The 12,055-nt window shown below is 40.7% G+C and overlaps 1 protein-coding gene across 1 annotated transcript in view; it reads right to left on the bottom strand.

Annotated features, from left to right (window-relative positions):
* Positions 1-3,762: 3,762 nt before the first annotated feature.
* The window catches only part of LOC106080726 (kinesin-like protein KIF19), a 54,417-nt gene continuing 46,124 nt past the window's right edge, over positions 3,763-12,055 (bottom strand). The window contains exons 4-9 of the mRNA XM_013242225.2: positions 9,514-9,759; positions 8,469-9,450; positions 8,255-8,403; positions 4,519-4,699; positions 4,287-4,446; positions 3,763-4,228 (exon numbers count right to left, since the gene is read on the bottom strand). Coding sequence (XP_013097679.2) covers positions 4,015-4,228; positions 4,287-4,446; positions 4,519-4,699; positions 8,255-8,403; positions 8,469-9,450; positions 9,514-9,759 — 1,932 coding nt within the window. The 3' untranslated portion in view covers positions 3,763-4,014. The remainder of the gene's footprint in view (positions 4,229-4,286; positions 4,447-4,518; positions 4,700-8,254; positions 8,404-8,468; positions 9,451-9,513; positions 9,760-12,055) is intronic.

Raw genomic sequence — 12,055 nt, 5'->3', positions numbered from 1 at the left:
AAAAATTTCAGCGGTGGTTATCCCCTTCTAATGCTGGCGACATTTGTGAGGTACTATGCAAAAACTTCTCCTCATAGATATGTCGCACGTGGTTCGGACTCGGCTATAAAAAGGAGGCCCCTTATTATTAAGCTTAACTTGAATCGGACTGCACTCATTGATATGTGAGAAGTTTGCCCCTGTTCCTTAATGGAATGTTCATTAGCAATTTTGCAATACCTCAGACCCTGTCTATATAAGATTCGTACTCTACTCCAAAATACCTTTTATTTGGCCCTATTGTCAGTAATTGACAATAGCACTATGCTAGTTTGGCGGTGTTTTTGGGGTGGCGCGGTGCCCAGACGTTTAGTGCCTTAAGTGGATATCACATTCTAACTCTAATCTCATATACCTTTCATATGAGACCCATAATGCGCTGAAAGGTTTACGAACTCCCACGAGTGGGTTTTAGGGTGAGTAGTTTCCCCAGGTATCCGATACCAACTTTGCATCCAAATTCTTATTTTTATACCCACCACCATAGGATGGGGGTATACTAATCTAGTCATTCCGTTTGCAACACCTCAAAATATTCATCTAAGACCCCATAAAGTATATATATTCTTGATCATCTCGACGTTCTAAGTTGATCTAGCCTTTTCCGTCCGCCCGTCCGTCTGTCGAAATCACGATAGAGGTCGAACGCGTAAAGCTAGCCGTTTGCACAAAAACTTAATATCGATGTAGATCGTTGGGGATAGCAAATGGGCCATATAGGTTTAGATTTAGATATAGCCCCCATATAAACCGATCGCCCGATTTAACTTCTTGAGCCATTACAAGCTGCAATTTTTGGCCGATTTTGCAAGGTCTGGTCGACTGGCCAATCGATTCCAAACGGGTGTGAGTTCCTGGCAAGTCTTGTATTCCTGGTGAACATCCTAACGTCAGGAATAAGAAGACGAATATCCCTGGAACATACGCCATGAAAATAACGATAGAGCAATACAACGCTACCCAAATTCCTACGATGTTCAAGGGAAGCAATAGAGTTGGATACTCTACTGTCCCCAATCAACACCATCGCTCTAAAATTTGGAACATAGCGTTCTGTTATGACTTCCAACAACTGTGTCAAGCACAGTCCGAATTGGTCAAGAACCGGAAATAGTTCCCATGTAAACCGGTCTCTCGATCATGCTTGTTCGGCTCCTAGAAGCTTTTGTTGGTTTGGCAGAAGTTTGGTATGGAGAATAAAATTATACCCTTCAACTAAATTTATTTTGTACAAATTTGTACCAGAATTCATGGTGGTGGATTTCTAAGATTCGGTCCAGCTGAACTTAGCACGCTTTTACTTGTTGGGTTATAATAAGAGTTCAGACAAAAATTCGCTTAAATCGCTTCGCCCATCTACACACAGCCATAGACATTTTTGTATACCCTCCACCTCCATACTCATTTCGTCATTCCGTTTGTAGCACATCAAAATATATTCTTGAACATCTTGATATACTATTTCGATATTGCCAAGTCCGTCCGTCTGTCGCAAGCACGCTTACTTTCGAAGTAATATAGCTAGGCACTTGAAATTTTCCACAAATACTTCCTATTAGTGTAGGACGCTTGGGATTGTAAATGGGTTGTATCGGTCTATGTTTTGATATAGCTGCCATATAAATCGATCTAGGATCTTGACTTCTTGAGCCTCCAGCTGATTTGGATTTGGCTGAAATTTCGCTTGAAGGTTTTGTAACGACTTCCAATTGATGTGCTTAGTACAGTTCAAATTGGTTTATAACTTGATATAGCTGCCATATAAACCGATCTCGGATTTTGATTTCTTGAGCCTATAGAGAGTGTAATTATCCTGAAATTTTGCATGAAGTTTTTTGTTATGACTTTCAACAACTTAGCCAAGTATGATAAAAATCGGTTTATAACCTGATATAGCTCCCATATGAACCGATCTCCCGATTATACTTCTTCAGCTTCTAGATGGCGCAATTCTTATCGGATTTTTTCTTATGATAACGACTTCTATTATCACTTCCAACATACGTGCCAAATATGGTATGAATCGTTCCATAACCTCAAATAGGTCACATATAAACCAATCTCCCGATTTTATGGCTTGAGCCTCTATAGGGCGCAATTCCTATCCGATTCGGTTGACCAACACCAACATCAAATCTATGTATGGCCCCCCGAATCGGTCGAAAACTTGGTATAGCTCCAATAGCAGAGAAATTCTTATCTATTATCCTTTGTTTGCCTATAAAGAAATACCAGATAAAGAACTGGACAAATGCGATCCATGGTGGAGGATATATAAGATTTGGCCCGGCTAAACTTAGCGCGCCTTTAATTGTTTTATTCCATTCTATTCTATTATAAATATTTATATCTAATTATGTGCCGATTTGGATCACATTTGGTTTAGAAGCCTTATGCAAGTCACTGTTTCTAATTTTAGCGAAATCGGATATATGATGTGCTTTTTATGGGTTTAGGACCATGAATTGGCGGATCGGTCTTTATGACAGCTATATCTTAAAGTGGTCGTATGTGAATGCACGGAATTGGTAGATCGGTCTTTAAGGCAGCTATGTCTGAATGTGGTCGTATGTGGACGAAATTTCAACGAAATCGGGTAATAGATGAGGTTTTTATGAGTTTACGACCCTAAATCGGCAGACCGGTCTATATGACTGATATATCGATATATGGTCCGATCTGAACCATATCCCCATCGGGGGAATTTCTTCAACACGCTGACTTGAATTACAGCGAAAACCGATAAAAAAATCGGTAGATCGGTCTATATGGCAGTTATATCAAAACTGGGCCCGATATTGACTATTTTCGGTTCGGGGTCTAGTCCATTTCATTACTCTAAATTTCAGCGAAATCCGCAGGTAAATGCGACTGTTATGGGCTAAAGACTCTGTACCGGTAGATCGGTCTATATGGCAGCTATATCTAAATATGGTCGGATCTGAACCATATTCGGTTTGGACACTGTTGTTTTTGAACCTAGTGCTGTTCCGAATTTCAAAAAATCAGGCAACAAACGATAGCTCGCGAGATCGGTCTATATGGCAGCTTTATCCAAATATGGTCCGATTTTATGCCAAATTTATGTTCAATATCTTAAGTTTTGAAGGATGTATCATAATTACAACAGACGGACGGAGGGACAGACGCACATACATCGATAGATCGTCTAAGAATTGTACGACGATCAAGAATATCGTTGGCTGAATAATAAAAGGAACTAACTCAATTTTTCAGAAAATAAAAATTCAAACTGAAAAATATTAAAAAAAACGGGTGAAAGATAGCAAATATTCCTCATTGCCAATTATGACACGCTGTTACGAAAAGAAAATTTCATTTAAGCTGGCCGCCGACCTTAAAGGTAAATGAATTGATAATATGGAATTATATCTACTGCTGTGGAGGCCACCGTAGCGCAGAGGATAGCATGTCCGCCTATGACGCTGAACGTCTTGGTTTGAATTCTGGCGAGACCATCAGAAATCATTTTCACCGGTGGTTTCCCCCTTCTAATGCTGGCGACATTTGTAAGGTACTATGTCATGTAAAACTTCTCTCCAAAGTGGCGTCACACTGTGGCACGCCATTCGGACTCGGCTTTAAAAAGGAGGCCCTTTTTCTCACATTGATATGTGAGATGTTTGCCCATGTTCCTTAGTGGAATGTTCATGGGCAAAATTTGCAATTTGCTGTGGCAGTTTTAAAAGTAAAATAACCAGGTTTTTGACTTTTGGTCTTTATTTCTTCTTGATTTTCAAACTTGAGCCTTATAATCGCTTGATACAAGAGCACATCGCTTTGTTTTGCCTTAAAAATAAAAGTTTGACTACTTTAAAATAAGTGCTCGGTCCTGAGTGCCAATAGCTTTGATAATAAATAATTTTTTAAAATCTAAATTTTTACTCTATATATATGTACCAACAATATTTTGCATTCGAAATGTATTTACATGTTAAACTAACATTTGGGAAATTATTTCTTCATTTTCATCAACCTTTTTGTAGCACCCACTGTAGCAGCCAATTTGGGTAGACGAGAATTGACCGCAGGACCCATATGCCGATCTGGATTTTCCTGTAGGGTTAAATTATCCATAGATAAAGAAGTGAATTGACCGCCTTCGATGGGGGGGAGGGGTGATGAAGGTGACCATTCTGAACCGGAACTTGAGCAGGGTGAATCCGAACTGCATAGATAAGATGGTTTCATAAGAAACCTATTAGGTTTTTCATATTTCTACTTACCCAGCTGTATAAATTGGCGGTAGTTTTCTTTCATACGCCGCTGTTGCTGTAACCGTTCCAGCATGAATTTCCTGTTGGTAAAGACCATAGAGCTCTCGCAGCTCATCGGGTAATTCAACATTACCCTCTTCAATTAAACGTCTTTGGGAACTGATAATATCTAGTAGGGAAGAGGAATTTTTGGGGTTAAGTTTAGGAACCAAGTCATAAAGTTTGTTTTTAAGTGTAATACCTTCACATAGCCTCCTCTGCCTTTCGGCTCTTAAAAGCTGTAAATCTCTTCTTCTTAATTCCGCTTGCCTGGCTAGGCGCTCTGCTTGCAATGATACTTTGTCAGCTTCCAACTCATGTACTCTACAAAGCAGAGCCAATAGTTCACGTTCCTCATCGCTGCTTATACGTTCCGGTAATTCCTAAAATAAGAAAAACAAGTAAGAGCGTGCTAAGTTCGGCCGGGCCGAATCTTATATCCCCTTCACCATGGATCGCATACGTCGAGTTCTTTGCACAGTATCTCTTTTTAGGCAAACAAAGAATAATTAATAAGGACGGAGGAGGAGCTATATCAAGTTATAGTCCGATTCGGGGCTCAGAAGCAAAATCGGGACATCGGTTTATATGGGAGCTGTATCAAGCTATAGATCAATTCAGACCATATTGCACACGTATGTTGAAAGCCATGGGAGAAGACGTTGTACAAAATTTATGCCAAATCGGAAAAGAATTGCGCCCTCTAGAGGCTCAAGAAGTCAAGATCGGTTTATATGGCAGCTATATCAAAACATGGCCCGATTTGGCTCATTTACAATCCCAACCGACCTACACTAATAAAAAGTATTTGGGCAAAATTTTAAGCGGCTAGCTTTGCTCCTTCAAAAGTAAGCGTGCTTTCGATAGACAGACAGACGGACGGAAGGACATGGCTAGTTCGACTTAAAATGTCACGACGATCAAGAATATTTATACTTTATGGGGTCTTAGACACATATTTCGAGGTGTTACAAACAGAATTACGAAATAAGTATATCCCGATCTTATAGTGGAGGGTATAAAAAGTGGTTTAGGTTAGGTCGTCTGCTTTCTCATTCCCAGTTACCCTGCAATGGTCCGGCACCTAAACGATGCATTCCAAAACTGTTCGTGATCTTACCGTCCCGGTTGTTATTGCCCTTATGGCATGTTTACTGTCCATAAAGATGTTCATACTAAAGCATTATGTTCGGTTGAACTTTGGATATCCACCTTCATGGATATACATACAATTATCTTATAGGTCTATATATAGCTACACTGACACTGATAAGTCTACATACTCTTTCGTAAATGGCATTTACTTTAACTGAGTGTTATTTTATTAGGATATGATTTTACAATAACTATGGAGAGCAATTTAAGCAACATTTGGTATTTGACAAACAAAATTTACGTTCAAAAATGTTGTTTTGCGAAACACGTTTTTTGAGAAAGGTATGTAGACTTTTCTGTGCCACTGTACGTCTACATATTGTCCCTTTAACATAAATACAATAATATGGGGCTAGGAGGTCAAGTTTGGGTTTGGACCACATTGATGCGGGTTTTTAGCGCCTAAGATATTAAATCGGTTCCTCGGTCTAAAATATCCAAATATGGTTCCGATATGGACCATAAACAGAGAGGATATTGAGGGATCTTATACAACTTAGTGTACCAAATTTCTGTAGTCAGTTAATAAATGCTCCTTTTATGAGCCGAAGACTTTTAAAAGGGATATCGGTCTATATAGCCACCGTAGTGCAGAGGTTAGCATGTTCGCCTATGACGCTGAAGGCCTGGGTTCAAATCCTGACGGAGACATCTGAAAAAAAATTCCAGCGGTGCTTATCCCCTTCTAATGCTGACTACATTTATGAGGTACTTTGGTATGTAAAATTCTTTCCAAAGAGGTGTCGCTCTGCGGCACGCCGTTCGGACTCGGCCCCTTATCATTGAGCTTAAACTTTAATCGGACAGCACTGTCAGTTAATAAATGCTCCTTTATGAGCCGAAGACTTTAAAAGGGGATATTGGTCTATATAGCCACCGTAGCGCAGAGGTTAGCATGTCCGCATTTACGCTAAAGGCCTGGGTTCGAATCCTGACGGAGACTTTTGAAAAAAATTTCAGCAGTGCTTATCCTCTCCTAATGCTGACGACATTTATACTTTGGTATGTAAACTTCTCTCCAAAGAGGTGTTGCTCTGCGGCACGCCGTTCGGACTCGGCCCCTTATCATTGAGCTTAAACTTGAATCGGACAGCACTGAGAAGTTTGCACCTTTTCCTTAATGGAATCCTCGTGGGCAAATTTACATTTTGTTTATATAGCAGCTATATCCTAATATGGTTCGATCTGAACTGTATTAAGTAAGGACGTCGAGTGGTCTTATATAACTCATAGGTCCAAATTTTAGTGAAAATGGGTAATAAATGTGTCTTTTATGATTTCAAGACCATACATTGGAAGATCGGTCTATACGGTCCAAATTGTATAATATTTGCATATAGCAGAAGTTTGTCGGGTCTTTTATATCCTACTGGAGAAGATTACATGAGATGCATATGTGTATAGATATGGAACACTTATCACAAGATAACACATGCTATTCGCCTATGCCGATGACATCGACATATTGAAAGTAGTAAGTGCAGCCTTTGAAAGAATCGAAAGAGAGTCAGTGAAAATGGGTCTGGCAGCAAATGGAGATAAACGAAATGGATGGTATCAACTCCCAAATCGTCCTGTACAACCGATCATATAAAGAAAATGGAGAAAGTTGGGTACCATAACTTTGAGATAGTCAGCCACTTTATCTACGTCGGCGCCGCTGAAACCGATAGGAATGACACCAGTTTTAAAATAAATACTGGCTATGCAACTTTGGATTAAGTAAGCAGTTTAGAAACAAGGCCACCTCTCGAGAGACGTATAACACAGTCACTGATACTACCCGTGTTGTTATATGATTCTGAGGTATGGGTACTTGATATATGGACCAGTTTGCGCCAGTGAAGAATATAGGCGTCGTATGAACCACGAGCTGTATGACGACGGTAGCATAGTTACACATATCAAAATACAACAGCTGGGTTGGCTAGGTCATGTTGTCAGAATGGATGAAGAAGCTCCAGCAAAGGAGTCTTCTGAAGGCCAACACGGTAAAATGCTAATTTTGCCCATGAACAGGGGCAAACTCAAGTAAGGAACAGGGGCAAACTCAAGTTTAAGGTCAATGATAAGGGGCCTCCTCTTTATAGCCGAGTCCGAATGGCTTGCCGCAGGGCGACATCTCTTTGAAGAGAAGTTTTACATGGCATAGTATCTCACAAATGTTGCCAGCATTAGGAGGGGAAAACGACCACTGACATTTTTTCTGATAGTCTCGCCAGGATTCGAACCCAGGCGTTCAGCGTCATAGGCGAACATGCTAACCTCTGCGCTACGGCAGAAGGCCAACACGGTGGTACACCAAACTGGGACGACCAAAAGCCCGATGGAGAAATCAAGTGGTGGGAGACACCTCGAAACTTGGTGTCAGAGATGAGCGCGGGAGTTCGAGGCGTTTGGAACGCTTTTCTACGTTCGGCTTGTGGAACAAATGTCATAGCCAATTAAATTAAAGTAAGTCCTATATATACATCTTTCAACTGATGTGAACTTTGTATGGGTCTTTTAATTGACGTCTCAAAAAGTGTGTAAAATTTTATCACAATCGAACAAGATTTACATATAGCTTCCACATATATTTAGGTCCTAAGATCAGTTAGTATTTGTCTTGTTATCACGTTCTTATTTGGAAGGTTCTCCCAATCATGCACATCGGCTAGAGGGACCTGGTACAGTAATTTAACTATTTAAGATTTTAGTAGCTATAACTTGATACAGTCACCGCAGATGTGTTGGCTCTTTGGATTTTCTATAAAAATTTAATACTATTTTATTCCACTCACATCTTCCAATTGTACACCTTTTTGACGACATAGTTCCAGTTCCTGTTCGGTTCTTTCGCGTATTTCTTTATATCGTCGTGTCTCCTTTTCGATGGCCGATAATTCACCCCAGGCATTTTTCAAGGCAACTGAACCTTCCGATTCTAGATCTGTAAAGTTAAACACAAAGCTTTAAAGCAAATCCTCTAAACATTATCAAATATACAAAACCTACCATCATCACTGGGCGTATCATAGAGTTTACCAAGACGCCCCTGCCAATGTGATATTATCATATGTTGTCGCTCGGCGTCCAATTCCAAACCCAGTAGATGTGATTCGGCTTCCAAAAGTTTACGACGCAATTTCATCTGCTGTTTGAAAGTCAAAACTATTTGCTCTCGCAAATATCTCAGCTCAGTTTTGCGTTTCTCATCATCATCGGCACTGATGGCTTGTTGTTGGGCCAAAGTAGCTGCAGCGGCAGCAGCAACTCCACTGCGAGGACGATCTGTAAGCATTTTATTGCGCAAACGTGAAACTTCTTCCCTTAATTCGAAAACCAAATGCTGATAGTGCTTGGTGGGAAAGTTTTGCATTTCATCAACATAAACGGAATTTTGCAAACGTGTTGTTATGCTATTGGCTCGATCGGCATAGACCAGGGTGTTTTTGGTCTCATCTCGATGTTTGCTCTCGGGAGCAATGTGGGCTATCATCACGGTCTTGCAACGGCCACTGAGGGCTTCCTTAAGTAAACGGGTTAGTTTGGAGTCTCGATAATTCACATATCTGGCTCCTCCGGACAGGGCATTAATGCAGTTGCCCAAAGCCAGCAGAGAACGATTTATATGAGCTCCCTCCTGCAAACGTTTGCCACGATTCTTTGTTTTCTTAGCCCTTTCCGAGCCGGCCAAATCTGTTAGAAACAGGCGACCTTGTTTGGTACCCAAAGGTGTTTTGGTCTGTACGGTTATACTGAGCAGGGCATGGCTACGCGATGAGGTTTGATTGGCTGCCGTAGGTTCCATAGTGCGGGCTTTGTTACCTTTTAACAGGAGAGAGACAACTTCTTTGCGACTAGAGGTGGTGATTTCCGAAAGACCCGCTACAGTTATGCGTTGACCACGATTATCTTCTCTTAACTCCAATGGCCCACCTGGACTTAGAAGGTCGCGTATTAATTCGTTGTATATTTCCAAATACGATATGGAAACCTAAGATATAACATTTTTAGAGTGGACAACCTTTGAAAGAAATTTTGAAGGTGAAATATTTACCTTACACGAATTGGGTTCTTCGGACATTTCAACATGCTTGAATATTTCCTCAATGGCTCTTACCATAAGACCACTTTCACTACCCGGTCCATCTCTATCTGATGGTGGTGAGCCCTTTTTTCGACTTGGTCCAAGCATGGTGTGTGTCTTACCTGAACCTGTAGCGCCATATGCAAAAACTGCTGCATTATATCCTTTAAGGACGTCATTTACCAAAGGTGCAGTGGTGGCTTTGTAAACCATTTCCTAAACGAAGTAATAAGAAGAGAAAATCAAACTATGTAATTAGAATTGAAGGTTATGCTGTGGAAGATGTTCGGGTGTCAAAATTAATACGTAGAAATCTGCCAAAGCTGGCAACATCAAAACAATGGCTTTGGTACAGCGACTTCCTCCTGCAGAGGAGAGAAGAAAATCTGGTAACGGATATAAATTGTTACAAATGGTGTGCTAAGAACAATTTTCTTAGCTGCTGATAACCGATAGGGGGAGCGATGATGATACACCCGGCTGCGAATCCCATGCCAGACGGTTTGATTGGCCCGATGAAGTCCTTCATCGGCAAGGGCTGCCGCCTCAGTGTACAACACACTGCTACAACAACAAAAAAAAAAAACCAGAACATATCCCTTATCACGCTATAGAATACAAGGTGTCTGACTGAGGACAGAACAGCAATAAATGGCTAAATTACAACAATAGGAGCCGATGGGTTATTAGCTCGACTGGATTATGGATTATCATACTGAAGATTGGAACTTTAGCATATTATATACCATACACTAAAATGAGATAAAAGTATGTGCCAATTCTTTAGGGCTAAGTTAGCTTTGCATCGTAAACAAGACATTTTTGAGCATTTTACATGGGTGTTTAAATTCATTATTTTAATACCACGTGGGAGATCAACGAGATCAGGAGACCTTATAGTTATAACTCCCTATTCTAAGATGGAGGATGTAAAAAGCCATCCTATAGATCCGGCTGAGAATTAAGTAATAGATGGATTTTTGGAGCTTCGTCTACTAGACCTCAACACCTTATAGTATTATAGGTATGACAACTGTAGTACGAGTATTCGTATATGCATGATATGCGATATTATCCTTCTTGCAAGTGCTTAGGGTAAAAGTTGCCTTTGGATATAAAGTTAAATTTTCTGTCCAGCAAACCACCCAGGTATTTTGTGCTTTCAGTAAAGGTTCTGCTTGGTCCCCGGGCCAACAAGGTGTGGAGGGGAACGAAGCGGCCGACGAGCAGGCCAGGAATGGGATCGCTGATTGGCGCAGATTTTGCTACGGAATCACTGTGCGAGCTTCTTGCTAGGGGTGTCCCCTTTAACGATGACCGCGCGAGTTGAAGCGTTGACAGTTGCTACGTGTGCTGTGCAGGGTGTTAAAGGCCCTTTGACAAAGTATTTTGGGAAATACTCTACACAGTGAGAGCAAATTCGGAAAGTCGGACCTTAAATGCGCTTTGTAAAGTCCAGATGACCAACTTTGAAGGCCTATCAATGTACCCCGGGGCTTCTCGGGCCCTGAAATTGAAATAATACCTCAGCTATGCAAATCAAAATTGGCCCATGAACATTCCATTAAGGAACAGGGGCAAACTTCTCACATATCAATGAGTGCTGTCCGATTCAAGTTTAAGCTCAATATAAAGGGGTCCTTTTTATAGCCGAGTCATAGACTTCACAAATGTCGCCAGCACTAGCAGGACATAACCAAAGCCGAATTTTTTTCGGATATTCTCGCGAGGATTCGAACCCACGCGGATATGCTCTTAAATAACCTCAATTTCCTTTTACCTATCCAGTCACTATTAAATGCTAGGCCAATTTCAACTAAATTTTTATAATCGCACTCTGCGTCAGATGCCAGTTGGGCTACAAGACGAAGGCAAAATGTTCATGAAAACAATTAAAAAGGCGTTAAGTTCGGCCGGGTCGAACTTTGGATACCCACCACCTCGGGTATACATGTAAACCACCTTTCATCAAAATCCGGTAAAAATGCATGCCTTATGCCCCATAGCAGCTTTATCGAAATATGGGCCGATTTGGACCAAATACTAGTAAGTACAAGTCATTTTTCAATTGAATATAACAAAATATTGGCTATAACCAAATATAGGAGGTCGAAAATCTTAACATAAGTCATTGTGTTAAATTTCAGTGAAATCGGATTATAAATGCGCGTTTTATGGGACCAAGACTTCAAATCGAGATATGGTTCTATGTAGCAGCTATATGCAAATCTGTACCGATTTGGGCCAAGTTACAGAAAAATTTCGAAGGGCCTAACACAACTCACTGTCCCAAATTTCGGCGAAATCGGACAATAAATGCGCCTTTTATGGTGCCAAAACCTTATATCGAGAGATCGGTCTAAATGACAGCTATATGCAAATCTTGATCGATGTAGGCCAAATTGAAGAAGGATGTCGAAGGGCCTAACAGAACTGACTGTCGTAAATTTCGGCAAAATCTGTCATTAAATGCGTCTTTAATGGGTCCCAAGTCCTTAAATCGAGAGATCGG

The sequence above is a fragment of the Stomoxys calcitrans genome, chromosome 2 (genome assembly GCF_963082655.1).
Source record: "Stomoxys calcitrans chromosome 2, idStoCalc2.1, whole genome shotgun sequence".
In the NCBI taxonomy this organism is placed as follows: Eukaryota; Metazoa; Arthropoda; class Insecta; order Diptera; family Muscidae; genus Stomoxys; species Stomoxys calcitrans.
The sequence above is the reverse complement of the archived record's forward strand: the minus strand, read 5'-3'. Positions and strand labels throughout refer to the sequence as shown.